Source organism: Monopterus albus, unplaced genomic scaffold (assembly GCF_001952655.1).
Source record: "Monopterus albus unplaced genomic scaffold, M_albus_1.0 scaffold130.1, whole genome shotgun sequence".
In the NCBI taxonomy this organism is placed as follows: domain Eukaryota; kingdom Metazoa; phylum Chordata; class Actinopteri; order Synbranchiformes; family Synbranchidae; genus Monopterus; species Monopterus albus.
In genome coordinates this window covers 246,799-262,959 of record NW_018128010.1, presented here as the reverse complement: position 1 = coordinate 262,959, position 16,161 = coordinate 246,799, and the positions used below count along the sequence as shown (strand labels likewise).

The following is a 16,161-nucleotide window of genomic DNA, read 5'->3' as shown; positions in this document are numbered from 1 at the left end:
GTGTAGGCTTTCAATTTATCTTCACACGATACTCTAAAATTCCATAACACATGCACACAAGCATATGTAAAGCCACAGTATATAACTTAAGGTATCACTAGCATGAAACTCCGAAACAACCCACTTTGCTCCACCTAGCACTTCCTCTCCCTGCTCCACTATGCTCTACTATGATCTGCTACACTCTGCACAGCTCTTCAGATATTTGTCCTCATGAAATTACAATAGTTAAGAGTGCAACAAAACACTGATCAAGCAGAAATAGTAGAAAATCTGATTTGTTAGAGAGGGTGAATCCCCTCAAATCCTTTTAGAAGCTAATATCTCTGCACTGCTGCCAGTGCTGTTCAATGAGTCTGGGTCACAGGTGGCTTTGACAGCACCTCTCCACATTAAGACAAGTTTTAGAGCATACAGTATTTCTACAACAAAAATAAGTTGACTAATGTATTAATTCAGTGGATTAAAAGTATGAGAAAATGTACGCGTTTGAAGTCCGGCATCATAGTGTCACAAGTGCTGCTCAACAAAACTCTGTTTCACAGCATATTAGTCTATTAATATGCTATGTATTGCATTACCATTTTCAATTCAGTCAAAGTAAACTCAATAATCAAAGCAATTAAAACACAATCACTTGTGTTTCCAAGTGCTATGTGGAAACTTGGCCTGGTAGTTCTTTGGGATTCTGGACCTTCTCTCCTGATGACCTCTCAAGGTGAACTCTTGTATGGCTATTCATCCCATGAATACTAAATATGGTTGAGTTAAATACTTTCTCTCTTCTCACTACTATTTAATCAGTTGTCTTACTGAGCTGTCTGTCTGGGGTAATCCCTGAGGCTCACCATCACACACAGTCAGCATCATAAAGACAACTGGTATGCTGCTCTGGAAGTATTCAAGCCTGAGCTTTTTCTCCAAGAAGGAGAACCCAAACATCCTCCAAAGAAGCCAGAAACAGGACACCTAACTAAGGCCAATGACTGGAAGATGCTGGTGGATATTGGCAAACAATTGTTCTTTCCACTAGAAATTGCTTCCACCAGCCTTAGGCCTGATCTAGTACTCTGGTCCCCATCACTGAAGATCACTTACATCACTGAACTCACAGTCCCATGGGAGGACCTTGCCGAGGAGTCCAGTGAGCGTAAGAGACTACAGTATGAAGACCTGGCAGCAGATGCAAAACAAAGGTTCTGGAATGTCAAATTTGATGTGGGTTGCAGAAATTTCATCGATTTTCCATCATCAAACTGCTGAGGGATCTGGGACTCCACAGACCATCAGAGGTGGCTGACAGAAGTAGTCAGTGGATATGGTTCAAGTGGAAAGACTCAACAACAAGATGAATCTCAGAAACAAGTGGTTATGGGACACAAGTTCACGTTTGAACACCCTTTAGCTCTCCCAAACTAAATGATATCATATAGGCTTTTTACAAGGACAGAATTGAAAGGAATGTTATATTTATGTTGTAAACAAATAAAATAAGCATTCTTTTCCTTTTATGGCCCAAAATTGCTTGTAGTAGTTTCAGTAGATAATATATACAAAAATGATTAATTACTTGAATCACTATGCAAATATGAATGTAGCTCTACTACCACCAAGCTACTGCAAAATATAGTTAAGATACTAGTTTAATTACATGTAGTTCACTACTGGCCAACATTGATTACTATACAAATTTTAAAAACACAGAATACTATATCCCATATGCAAGCACCTACAAGATCTTGTGATGGGCAGCACAACACTAATGTAACTGACGAAATAAAGGTTGACACAGAGGGGTTCTCAAGTGGGCACTGTCCTTCCTGGATGTTCTGTTAATAAGCCCATAACATTTTTGGAGGTCTCAACAGTACATTCTTGCTTCTCAGAAATAGTCCTCGTCTGCTATTTTGGTGCCCAGCAGGGGTCTTGGCTCTTTATCCAAAGCCACTGGCTGCTTCTCTTTACTGTCTCCAATACAGTTTTGATGGCAGAACGCAGGCTCTGGTCTTTGATTCTCAAATGTCTGAGCAATTTGATGGCAGATGTTGCCACGAAACCTCTACACCCTACCCCTAGAAGGTGGACTTTAGTGTTCCAGCCACAATTTTATGCTTCAGAGGCTAACATGACATAGTTTAGGTGTTTCTACATGTAAGCCTCATCCACTGAATTCCCTTAGGGTATAGTGAGCTTGATTATGAAAATTGTTTTTAAAGAAGGGGACCAGAGCACTAAATCAGCCTTCAGGCATTTGTAGCAATTTCTGGAGGGAATACGAGTTGCCAACCAGTGTCTACCAACATCTTCTCCTTCTGAGGCTGATCACAGCTGGCATCTCTCTAATAGCATGGAGCTGCTGTTGATGACCTTAACCCCTTTATAAAACAAATGTAATTGTTCATGGGGGTTAGAGACTGCTGGTGATAAGGAGTTGGTGGCAGATCATTTGTTTTCCATGGTGGAGGAAAGGGTCTTGGGTAAGGCTAACTCTGAGGGAGGAAGGCATGGACCACAGGGTACACCCATGATCTTCACCTAGCCATTGATGGTGATTAATTGGTGCTGGGGGGGATATCAAATATGCCCATCCTTCCAGCTAATCCCCCTCCTCTCTATACTGTCATATAGTGTCCATTGCCCTACTGGTTGCCAATGGAGATCACCTTAGCCCACCTTGCAACCTCTTCTTGATGAAGCATTTCTTCCACCACCATCTTTATTAGTTCTAGTACTGTGGCCTTATACCAAGCTGGGTGGCTAGCTGTTAAACAAAAACCTCCTCTTCCTTGCTGAACATATGCCATAATGTCCACATATCTGAGAGCTGCTGTTGCCTCCTCCAGTGCTTTGGCCGGTCTTCAGCTGCCAGGGTTGATGCATTATTACTCATCAATAGTGTCATCTGGAGCCTTAATTTGCACACATGAACTCCTTTGTGGGACTGGTGAGGGGCAGCTCGAGGATACCATCCATATAAAGCATCGTGGAACTCCAAGCCATTTTTTGATGTAGCCTGTGATTCCTCTTTCCAATTTTTCCACAGTTGAAAGTGGGACCTCATAGACTGTAAGGTGCCACATCACCTGGGGTAAGAACCCAAACTACAAGCACCAGGTCGTTAATTTCCCAGGCAAGGGAGGTACAATGATTTAGTGGCACACTATCTTTCCTAAAAATAGCGGCTTGTTTTACACTCATTAAATGGCTTATTATCCATTTAGCCACTAGCATGTTTCTTGCATACTCAACAACATATTTCCTGTGTGACTATACATCATTTCCGGTGTTTCCATTAGAAGCGCATTAGTTGTAAATAGCAGTCCCCACCAGGATAAATGGAAAACATCATTTAAAAACTTACAGAACCTTAATAGACTTAATGGCTACCAAATCATCATTGGGAAAAAAACATCAAAATGATAAATTACAGTAATTTCTAAGGATAAACACTTTAATTTCATCTCTGTTATCAAACTACTGCTAAGATTTTCTATAGCTGTCATTTTACTGGAGGAACATCAGTCTTCCACTCACTAATATTCCAGCTTTAATTAAGTCCCTGGTGAGTTCCTTGGAAGAATCTCAAGTGCTCAAACCCAAACAGATGGCATGTTATTTATTGCATACCTTATGCCACAGGTACTAGCTTTTTTCCCCAGAAGACTACCCAAGACAAGGCTTCCCTTTATGTACTCTCCTGTGTTCGCATGGTTCAAAATTCAGCAAAACAATACAGAAGCATTTGTTTAATTAGATCTATAAATACAATATAAAATAAATCAAATGGCAGACAGACATTCCAGGGCAGGCTATTTAGAGATGCACAGAGAATGTGAGGCAGTGTAGATGAATGAGTTTAAAATACACTGGGTAGCCCTGTTTCAGTCATCAATTCACTGTGGCCTGATTTGAAAAGCAGAACCACTACCTCAAAGAGTGGAAGCCCTCATGCAGCAAACAAGGGAATTGTATCTGACTGTACACATTCATCTAGACTAATGGCATGGTGATGCATCCAGTGGGATACACAAGCTCATGTTCTTTGTTCCAGATCATTTAACTCTTTACTTCCAGTCAGCCCTGTCACAAGTGGAAGTATGAATGATCTATTTAATCTCATCAGATATGATTAGGCAAAACACATCTCAAGATAATACCCTCTGATTCACCAACAATACAGATGAGGCGTAAATGTTACAGATATAAGTCAAAGGGGGCTACAGGAGGCTCAGCTGTGCTACACCTGTAGCTTTACATAAAAATTGCTTTTTGAACATATAGTAAAGTAAGTAAGGTTTAGCCAGTCTAGCTGTGGACATAATTCTTTATATTGCTGAAGTGTGCCTGTAGTTGGCATCATGAGATTTTTTTCCTCCAGTGACTCATTTTCCAAGGTAGCATGCCGTTATTACTCTGCCCAACTCTCTATTAGAATGAACTGTCAATCAAAGACAAATCCATATACCCAAATAATGCAACCTCAGGCTTCTAGGGGGACTGATAACAGACTCGAAACACAAAATTCCAAAAATGAAAAGGAGGACACTGGAAAAATTATGAATTTCATCTTCCACTGTCTGCTCGTTGCACCTCATCTTTGGGTGCAGAGCAATGATTACGAGTAAACTTCTAAAATATTTGTCCTGCCTGGTAGGCAATATGGAAGATGACAATATTAAAAAAAAAAAACACACACAACACACACACATACAGAGCGGAGTGTTTTTCCCTGTTGGGAATATTGTGATTAATGTTATCAGTAAATACAGTATTGACAAATCATTGGGCTACTTCATAGTATCACTAATACCTATTAAATCTGCAATTAAAAACATGACCAAGAGGACAAACATTTCTTCATCTCTTCTGTTAAGCATACTTGCATTTGCTTTGCAATCATGCTCCATCTTTGAAATCCTTTGATCCTTTTACTTACTTAGCAAATTGCCCAGTGAATTACACACTGCAATTTACATACTTAGATAGTGAAAAGATGTGGAATTACTGCTATTTCTGCATAAACCCTTGTGCTGTTAATCCAAAGGAAGAACCACTATTTGTGTCAGGGTTGGAGGGCTGCTCATGCTCAGTCTTGCTATGGCTCCTCCACTTGTCACTAATCTACAGCAGGACTGCCAGATGAAAATCTGGTTACTGTATTAAAAAAAAACTTTACTTTTCTACTTAATTCCTGTTGAGACTACACAAAAGGCAAAAACGTATGAAGTAGCGCATCCAGTCCCATACCAAGTAACTAACTATTAGCTCAAGAATTTGACACTGTAGAATTGTGCTGTACACTGAACATGTTTAAGTGTAATAATGTTTTTTAAGATATCAATTTGTCCCTGAAGGACTTTGTCAGAGACTTCTGTTCAGCTATGATAAGAGCTTATTGTGAGCTGGAGGACTGATATGGACCCTGCCTGCAGGGTACAGTGGGGATCAGTTTCTTTGGTTTAGTAAGACTTACAAGGCCTCTTCAGAGGTCATGCTGTGATTGTTATGTTGCCCAGGGTATGGTTCTCACATTTCAAGGGTAAAGAGAAAAATCCATTTTCCAACTCACTGTTTACGATTGTACATGAGTGTTTCCCCCTTCAGTATCCAATTACTAAATTATGATAGATTGTTAGCATTATTTTCTGCCAGGCATTATTCAAGACAGTCTCACTTTACATAATTCAACGGAGCACTGAGCTTTTAATAATGTGAAGGAGTATGATAGTGGGAGCTGATGTTTATTTGAACAGGCTGGGCTTTTGGTGGTAATGATTATGAAGTGAGCATTGGGACCCATCTCTGAGAGAAGAGAGGGGGAGTGAGCAGGCAGATGGTTTGCCGGACAGTGTGCTTATAATGGCAACATTAGCTTGAAAGCAACATTATGCTCAAGGTCAATGGGAGCTGAAGAATGGAGGTTCATAATGACTCGGGTCCCATGTCCTGGAACAAGATCTCCCTTTGCTCAGCTCATATTAAATATCTTGACATCCTTAATCTGCATGGGGCTATTAGATCCATCCTCAAATTTCCAAAGGTTCGTCTGTGTCAGTGAAGCACTGATAATGGGCCATAAAAGGGTGCTCTCTTTTATTTTTGTAAATTGCTAGGCTTTAATTTACATGGCCATCAAGGCCACTCTTGTATGGAAAATATTACAATTAGCAATTGCTTGAATCAAATGTAAGTTAGATGAAGTGTAGTTGTTCCAGTGCTAGTCTACAGACCATTACACTTCATGTCCATACATTTGGCTTTGTTTAGATAATATGAATATTATGCACATCATGTTCTTCAAATACTTGCATTTTGATTTTTCCCATATGTCCCTCATATATCCACTGTGCAGTCATAATCACACTATGTGGTTTTGTATAGACCGCATTATTTTTATGCTAGCTAATATTCATCAACAAATGATAGTAATACATGTACCATTCTATAACTCAGTGCTCCATGCCTCTTCCATAGTTCACAGCAATACAAAGGGAACATCTGCATACTTTTAACTCCACAATGATTCAACTCTATTTTTTTTACTGCTTTTTTCTTTTCCCCCATTATTGCAATTTTCTTTTCAAACTTCCCAATAGGGATCAATAAAGTTTCATCTTAGATGTTACTATTTCACTTCCAGTTAAAGCTGTCAGCTACATCCCAACATCCCTGACCATGATGTCAGTTCCCGAAGTGGTTCACCTTCTGTTTTCCCTACCCAGCCGGCTTCCTCTGTCTACTGTAGTTTGTTCAAACAAGAGCAACAGCAGCCTGCTGTGCTGACATCTGCAGGTAGTTTCATAAAGCCATTTCAAGCATATTGAACTCAGCTCCAGTGGGACAGGAAAAGAATTCAGGCAGACTCAAGTCTTCCTTTTGTCACCCTCTATTAATGCCCAAATCATGAGCAGAACTGAGAGCCTCGGGCAATATTCCTGAGGACCTTCATGGTTTTTTAATCCTTCTACAGGTTTGCATATACTATTAATACTACTCAACAATTGCAATAAATAACAGTTACCATGCAGCTTTGATCACTATGCTGACTATCAACCCATGCTCCCTTTTATTTAACTGTGCAGTAGATGTTGAACTGATATCATGACTGTGCTATAGATCTGTATTTCATGAACACAAAGCACTACTCCACGGTGCGTTGCAAAGTACAAACCTAGTCACAGCAAAATGTCAGTTTTCAGGTTGTTCATATTTTAATCTGCACTTTGTCTCTCTTTTTTCTTTACAGTGGCATAGTTGAAAAATGAATATTAAATACTGAGAAAAAACAAACTTCACACATCCCCCAGAAAAAGCAAATTAATTACAGCGATTAAAACTTTGTACAAAATGAGTTATTTATAGCATCATACTGAACTAACAAAATAACATGTATGAGCATTGGCAATGTGGTTCAATGTCTTTGATACAGTGAATATTTACAGTGAAGGGATGTTTGATTCACCAATGCCTCAACATGTCATTAGTACTGTTTGCAGCAAACTCAAAGGCCATAACGGTGATCCTTGTATTGTTTTTATGATAAGTTACAGAATTTAAAAATGGAAAAGTTCATGTCAGACAACTACTTTTGTAATAACAGCAATAATATCAATCAATATAGTATTATATAATAAATGTCAATCAATCATAATCATAAATACATATATTTTAACCAGATTTTTTAAAAGCAATTCATGAGAATCCCTGTGTGAAGAAATTTCTTTCAAAAATTTTAAAACAATCTCATCAAAGTGACGGCAACTGATGTGACCTGAAATTAAGAGCTAAATCTAGTGTTTTTTCCTTTTACTAAAATTGAATACTTACACATTATTTACATGCCTTCTGGCAAAACAACCTCTTCTTAGATAGATGGAAAAAATTAGGACTTGTAGAATACTTTAAATACTGTATATGCTAATATACAAACTGTAATGTGTCAGGGATTCCAAGATTTGACAATATTGTTCACCAATATGCACGTTAGCAAAGTATTTTACAGCAATATCCACCCATTGAGCATAGTTGTTCCATAAAATTCAACATAAATAATGAACCCCCACAAGGTTCCACTCATTCAGTTTGGATTTTACATCACTAACCAAAATTTAAGTTCATCATCCATGACTATTACTGTAGGTGTACTAAAATCTTCATCACATGTCTGACACCATCTCTCCATCTAGACTCAATTTGAATCCTGAGACAAGAAACAGTTGATGTGTTTTCCCTCTGTGTTATAGTCCTCAGACTTTGTGCTTTAATTTTCTGACTTCTCCTCTGTTGGTACAAATCAACAGTGTGAGCAAAAACTGAAATTAAATTAATGCAGGAATATACAGACAGTGCTAAAGGGGAGTTGATTTCATCTAGAGACAATCACATCGATTGTGCTTCTTCATTTTGTTTTGTCAAAGTGTCTGGTCTGTTTCTTGATATTTTAAAAACATGTGCAGTATGTGGTGGGTAAACTCCAGGCAACATCCAAGACCACAGTCCCTAAAAAGATTCTTCTGATGTTAATGCTTGACACCTTGATGGATTTAACATAGTCTATTCTGCTTTTAAAGCAAAACAGTTTGAAAAGCTAAGACTCGACTCTAGGCTGAATCAAAACACATTTCTGGTTGCTTCTGAATTTTAAAAAAATCTGCAAACAGTTGTATAACAGGTGAAATAGGAGAGAGAAAACAGGTTAATGGAAGCAATGAAAGAAATGCAGAAAAATATACAGCATTTAGGCACCATAAAACTTAAATGGAAGTAACTGAACTGTACATGGGGTACATTGATTGTAAAAGAAGATGGTCATATTGTTAGCAAATGCTTTAAAAACAAGCATATCCAAAAATGGGTATTCTGAAGAAGACAAAAGAATAATAAATAAAGCAAAACAGGTCTTGTAGTGACACTGAGGCAGTTTAAAATTGCATGTCTGCTAAGTTGTCATGAAAAGTAGGAAAAGAGTGACAGAAGTCTAAATGAAATACTCTTTCTTTTCCTCTGCATGCACATGGTTTCCTTCAGCGTTTATGATGGCTGTGTCCGCGTCAGGGGCGTCCTCTGCTCCTTTAGCCTCATGTGTTAGATATGTCCCTGGAGGCATACAGAACCACAGCAAGTTATCCACCTAGACGTATACTACAAGCAAGAATATTGTTATTAAAGGGTGCTCAGTGACCCATTTTACCTTTATGTCTGGCCAGATATCGTCCAAGAACTATTATCAAGCACAAGGTGATGAAGACCACTACAGCAACAACACCACCGATTAAAGCGTGGTCAGGTCCATGTTGTCCTAAAGCATTAGGATCTGAAAGAAGACACACAGAAAGAGAGGGACAGAGGGGAAAGTGGAGAAATAATGTTAGCAAATGCAAGATGCTGCACACTCATGCAGCATTATTTAACAGCAATGAAAATATTTATATTTGTAAACAAAGCACCACAGTCTCAAATGAGTTTCTGTCATATTTAAAGCAATTTGACATTGCTGCTTGGAAGTGCCTGAACTGAGGTACTGTATAAAGGAAGTAATTCACAACACAATTAAAAAAAATGTGGCATTAGCAGCAGCAGCATGCTGCAGGAACACTGACTTCTAGTTTTGGGATTTTTGCCAAAGCCTCTACATACACTATAGCTTTTGTGTTTTCTGCTGCTGAGGATCAGGACTGTTTCTTTTAAATAGGTGTTATTTAACATGAGGAGACCTCCAGGCAGAATGTTTCAGGAGCATGCCTTTATGACTGTCCTGTAATAAACTGTAAGTGGCTGTGTCCTCACCTCCCATGCTCTCATTATCACAAGCTGATGAATTGCTATGGCTTGTACTAAGGTTTGCAAAGTGACCCTGGGAAATGAAGGTGAGGATGTGTTTATAAACCTTGTTATAGACCTCTGTTAACGAAATGCAACCCTAATTTTCAGCAACCCAACATAAAACAAAAAAGAAAAGAATACATGCAGTTAATTTAACTCCATGCACCACCACGGCATGTTAGACTTTGGTACAACAGTTGAATTAACTGAATTCTGGTTACATGTTGATGGTTATAATGATCTGTACACATGATTCCACTGTCAACAAGAAGCATAAGCAATGTTTAGACCACATTCAGCTGGTCTACACTGTTCACAAGAATGAGACTGAAATGAATACCTCTTGCTGCACTGCAGTTGAGCTTGTAATATAAACACAACTTGCTAACTATGCTAATGCTAAATTGCTCCAACTACATTCTGCTACTGTATGCATGTAGATTAAAATAAATGAACTTAGAAAAATATGGTAACAGACATATTTCTCAAAAACTATGACATCAGAAATGTGAAAGAGTTCACATAAGGAATTTTGGATGTTCCCTTCCATTTCTGCTGTAATCACATGATCTGACATCAAATGTCTCCAGATACAGTCTCCAGCCAAGCTCCACTCAGATATAGCCATTTATTTCATTAGTACAGAGACTAACCAAACCAGAAGCATATTGTGTGATGACGTATGCAGCCAGTGATGTGGCTAGAGAGGAAGCAGCTGGCGTCAGGGAGCATCATGCATGATGATGATTTGACTCATGCTGAGTGGAGTCCGTAATGTGTCCTGACCCAGATCCAGATCCAGCATCACACACTACTAATCTGGCTTGCAATGATAATCTAGTGGGATATTTACCTGTTGTAGGCCCTGGGAAGTCTTTGGCTGTTGCCATGGTTGCAGACAGTGACAGCAGTAAGGGAAGACGAGGGGAACAACAGTGTGATAAAAAAAGTGACCATAAAGTTCAAAGGAAACATGAGAAATCAGCACGGGCTGGATTTTAGTTTTTACTTGTGGACTTGACAGCATGCAGAAGTGATGCAATGCGAAGCCTGCCGTCAGAGCCAAATACATGCTCAACGGGAGTTACTGTAAATGGTGACTGGGAACGGGCACAAGAACCTAACTTTTTATGTCCAACTGTAAATGTACATCCTCAGTGGGTCACTTCACCTTAATTTACAAAGAAACATATTGTACACATGTAGTCAGGTTAATCTGTCTAATAATTTGTCTGAGGATTATGTCACTGTTAAGATTCTTTTACTGTAGTTTTTTTTTATTTCAAATTAAATTCCATTCACCATCATTGTTTTAGGGTAGAACCACGAATCTTAGTGGCAAATATCTCAAAACCTGGGCAAATGGAAACAAAACTATCAGCCTACAACACAAGAGGTTAACAAGAACATATGTTTTTGGACTTTGTGAAGATCAACCCTTTAATACTAAGGGCAAGAAAACCTCTTTAGGACTTTTTAACTATTTTAAAACATCCACCAGGGTATTCAACAACATATACTGGCCATTCTACGATCAAGGATTAGTAAGAGTGTAAAAATGTGACCAAATGACAAAGTTGCTTGGAACAGTAAAACTGTGGCTTTTATTGTGTGTTTTTTTCCTTCATTACTATGAGAGGCCAAGTCTTTACAGTTTAAAGGTACCCTGTGGACACTAGTAGTGCTACGAGGCAGTGTTTTTATTGTTGAGCTCCTGCTTTGTTTGTACTTTGCACATACTCAAGGATCCACATGCACAAGGATCCACATGCAGAAGCACAAAGTCATTGTGCTATACATTCTTGCTGTCTGCTCCAAGCTATTCCGCCGATCAACAATGCCAGTTAATAAGACAGTCAGCTAGTAAACATGGATGTAAACAATGCACAGTTTTAAATATTAAAACAAATTCTGCTTTGCAAATATTTTAGGAGAAAGGAAATGCATCCAAAATGTTTGCTTGACCTCAAGCATACACAAAGTTGTGTTTGCTGAGAAACACTGAATACAAACATAACCTCTGTTTATTTGCCAGAAAACTCCCCAGGGCACCTTTAATATTTGTGGGTTTATTATCAAAATGAAACACTTCCCAAATAGAATGAACTTTTATGTTTTCTCCATCACCACAATAAACCGGTTTCTACTGTTAGCATGTTCTACTTGTGGCTCAGTGTTGCAAAGTTATACTCAAAGCACTTTCAGCACGAAGAAAAGTGTAAACACTCATGTTTTCTACTGTCTGCTTCTACAAAAATGATAATTTACACAATGGTTCACAAACAATAATGATTTGCAACTTACTCTACAAGGTCTGCATATTGTCAGCTACCAATAATGAAACGCATCAACAACCATGCCAAAAATCCTGGTGAGGTAAAACTGATGTGTGAAAAAAATAAAGCAGAAAGGAGAGAAAGAACTAAACACACTACTGAGTTCATCCAGTAAAACAATGCTATTTTCTAGCTCAAAGCTTGGTTGTTAGTTCATCAATCATCCACTCTGTGTTCAGTGTCATGTTTGTGAGTGCACTGAGCATTGAGGCGGGGCCATGGAGGGGATGCAAGCGTACCTGCAAACGCATCTGTGACTGTTTATGTTTGAAGTGGGAATGTCAGCATTAGCAGACTGGAAGAATGGAGGCTAGAGAAAGAAGCAGGGGAGCTGGAGATGGAGGCGCTAAGGTGATGGCATCTGCTAAATGAAAACAGGAACAACGGGCAGCAAAAACAAGCCTTTCCTTAGGGAACAGGCTCAACATGAGAAAACTTAACAGCACAAATCAATTATTGCACGTGGCTGGAGTCGTGTGTTGATTCTAGTCTTTTACTTCAGTGAATACATTCAAAATAATGTAAATTGCACAAATGATAAGACACAAGAGTTGCATAAATGGTTTTGAAAATATCTCTGGGGGAAAAAGGATGAGTCATCTGCTTCTTGAGCATCTTATATCTGTTAAATTTTCAAGTGATTGATCACTGACTGATAAACAGATTGCACAGATAATGCACAATGTCATGCAGCATGCTTGATGAGGTGAAAATGTTCAATAAATGAGTGAAATGTGAAGTGTAAAAGGTAAAAGATTGGAGTGTAGCTTCACAATCAGACACACACAAACTACTATCTGTTACCATCTCCCTAACATCTCAAAGTAATTATCATATACAGTGTTTCCTCTCTTTATTTAATACAGTGTATTAAGGAGTATAACTGCTGACAATGATAAATTGCAGCGGAGTGATGACATTTATTGCTTCTCAGCTTCTCTGTCATTAGCAAATTAGGCGTAGAGGCTGAGATGATCCAAAGAGACACGGCAAGTGTTCGGCCAGACACAATGTAGCTCTGAAGAATGACTGTCATCATCAGTGGAAATGAGCCTGTCTCACACATCTTTTACTTGCTCGACTCAATTTTTCATCCTTTCCTTGTAGCCAGGACCTTTGTATTTAGTGGGAGAGGGCTGTTGAGGGTTATCAGTTTTGCTATTTCCTCAGGTAATCTCACAGAGAGTAAGAAACAGCTCCTTGGCACATACTGTAACTCTTAACAACCCAGGTTCCACAGATGTGAGTGGCTTTTCTTTGGCATAATGCAAAAACCTTGGCTGGCTGTGAAATATGAGGATTGAACTTATGGTCCAGCCCATGGTACCCAGATATAACAGGATGATATGGACTATATGGACTAGCCTGACATCCTTCTCCTGTTCTTGCTGAAAGAAGAGACTGAGATAACAAAAGCTGAAAGGACAAATGTGTCATCGTCTTTCATTTTTTTTTCCCAAGGAAGGGCTTTCTCTCCCCAAAAGCCTCTGCCTTTAAAACAGAACAAAGAAGCTGCTGTGCACTAACTGCTTGTGAGCTTGAATAAGTCCAGTGTCTGGGTTGTGATTAGTCGCTCCCAAACAAACTGCATTCTCATGTGTGACAGTTTAATTGGCAAAAAATGGAAACAGATAAATCCATGTTCAATTTTAAAATTCGGTTTTTGTATTTTTACTTGGCTGTATTTGATAAACGTTATAAACGTGCAGCAGAGGTCTTAATGATCCGTTTCCCGCACCGTGTTGTCTTTATTCTCTCAGCCCCTCCACTGTCTTGGGATTAACTTATCTCCCCTCCAGGCAGCACTCTGAAGCTAAGTTCTGCATCCTTAACACTTTTTTCCCCTGTTTCCTTACAGGAAGAGTCCAAAAGCTAAACCTGTATAGCGTCATGTACAGTGCATGGACATAAACTGAGTTATCCTGCACAGTGCACTTTACATCATAGCTAACAAGTTAGCTAACCAAAATGCTGTTGTGGGTCAGGAGCTAGAGCAGTTTATCATTTAATCACAGGGTTGGTGGTTTAATCTTAATGTGTGTAATGTGCTCTTGAACAGGACACTTAACCTGTAACCCTAATGTAGGCAAACTGTAAAGCTCTTTGTCTCACTAAGGTTGAAAGGTGCTATGTAAGAGCTGTCCATTTGTCATGTAATGAAACCTTAGAGATTTCCATATGTTTCTCTGTTGTACGGTTCCATTTGTTTCCTTTCATTTCAAAATCAAGTAGCTGAGTATTTTAACTTGCTTCAGTTGAATCATCCATCACACTGAACATCAGGTCTGCATTACTTATTGTCAATTAACTGACCTGATGAAGGATTTATTATAATTTCAAAGTGAAATGACTGCTTCAGATAGTACCAAGATACATGTTTTCTTATATCCCCATTCATTGTCTGTACTTGATTATCCTTCACAAAGTTGCCGGTGTCAGCTAATATTCATACAAATCAGTTACTAATGACAGCAGTTGTTTACCCAACAATCTAAGTGTCATACAAAGTTGAGATTTAAAGTGTCCCTTAAACATTATGATCAGCAGATTATCTGACAAAAATGCAGCATTTCCAAGAGATGTTGAACTTTGTGATGTTTCTGTATTAAGGTAGGTGGCTGTTACTGCTTTGTTGTTATGCTGACTTTGCGTCTTTACACTGAACACAAACCGCCTTTGAGTTAGCAAGCTGCAGACTAGCCTTTGCTGAAGTACCCACCGTATACAAAAAGTATATATTCAGCACTGCTGGTCCCCAGGTGATTGCTGGCCTCACAGCGATATGTGCCATTGTCTGTTTTGTTTAGCGTCGTGATGGTTAGTTCTCTGCCTTCCACAATCATACGCTCAATGTCTGGCAGCTCTCCTCCATCTTTAGACCACAGCACAGGTTCAGGTCTAGGAAAGAAAACGTAGACATTGCTTCAGATAAAATTATATTTTTATCCTGCTGCTTGTGATTTCTTAAATGCTAAGAAATAAACAGCAGAAATACTCTTGTAAAATGACATTCTGCAATGAAGAGTCACATTTCAAGTCAAATTTCTGCCTGTTTTCATGTTAGCAACTACTAAACTAAGATGTACTGTAAATTAATGCTAACTTACATTGGGTTGCCTATGGAAACGCACTCCAGTTTGAAGTACTGCCCTTCCTGTGGAATAATCAGTGAATGTGTGATCTCCAGATGGGGAGCATCTGTGAAAAAAAAAAATCCAATGCTATGATGGTACTGTGTGTTAGAGGCTTTGAAACTGACAAACTACAACAGTAGTTAGCTCTTCACCCATTGGGCAGCTCTTAGCTCTATCCCATACCCAGTTCTGCTTTAGTACTAATCCCTTACCTGCAAACTAACCCTACACTAATCCTGAGAAAATGCAAAGCTAAACCTGCAGTTATAAATGTAATCTCAGTCCTTCTATTTCTTCTCAATGCTAATCTTCCACCTAATCCAGCTTTGTCGGGTGTGTATGACTGCACTCACAGTGGACCTCCAGGACCTCGGTTGTCATGTAGGGGGTGGTCAGAGATACATGCTCCACGCTGCAGGTGTAGGCGACACTGTCGTCCCGTCTGTCCACTTCAAACTGGAGACTACTCCTCACTGTGAATGATTTTCCTGTAGCGTTCACCTCCTTAGTGCCTGCAGACAGTCAAACAGTGATCAGGGGTGCATTAAACTTAAGAATTACTGCTGTAATATTACCGGGAAAATGTTCCAGTTTTTGTGCAGGCACTTTATGCAAAAAATGATCTAAAACATGAGAAAGATGAAATTTTATTTCAAGATGTTGCTTTTCTGGCATAGACAGCTGCAGTGTTGTTGTTTTTCTCTGCATCTCCTTTGAGGGAGAGAATCCTTGGCTTTTGAAAGTCAAGTCAAAGTGGAGTGAATAGTGAGGGGAGAGCAGTATGAGTGTTGACTCGGTTGGACGGGTGTGTTTGCTCCTCCAGGACCATCTCTCATACATCCCAGTCAACACAAACAGGCACACTCTTT

The 16,161-nt window shown here is 39.1% G+C and overlaps 1 protein-coding gene across 3 annotated transcripts in view; it reads right to left on the bottom strand.

The window, feature by feature from the left end:
* Positions 1-7,223: 7,223 nt before the first annotated feature.
* The window catches only part of cadm2b (cell adhesion molecule 2b), a 139,514-nt gene continuing 130,576 nt past the window's right edge, over positions 7,224-16,161 (bottom strand). For 2 of the 3 annotated variants that reach the window (XM_020613155.1, XM_020613158.1), the window contains 6 exons: positions 15,646-15,804; positions 15,266-15,356; positions 14,878-15,056; positions 10,676-10,702; positions 9,191-9,313; positions 7,224-9,096 (listed from right to left, as the gene is read on the bottom strand). In XM_020613155.1, coding sequence (XP_020468811.1) covers positions 8,978-9,096; positions 9,191-9,313; positions 10,676-10,702; positions 14,878-15,056; positions 15,266-15,356; positions 15,646-15,804 — 698 coding nt within the window. In that variant the 3' untranslated portion in view covers positions 7,224-8,977. The remainder of the gene's footprint in view (positions 9,097-9,190; positions 9,314-10,675; positions 10,703-14,877; positions 15,057-15,265; positions 15,357-15,645; positions 15,805-16,161) is intronic. The other variant, XM_020613156.1, reaches the window with a different exon arrangement.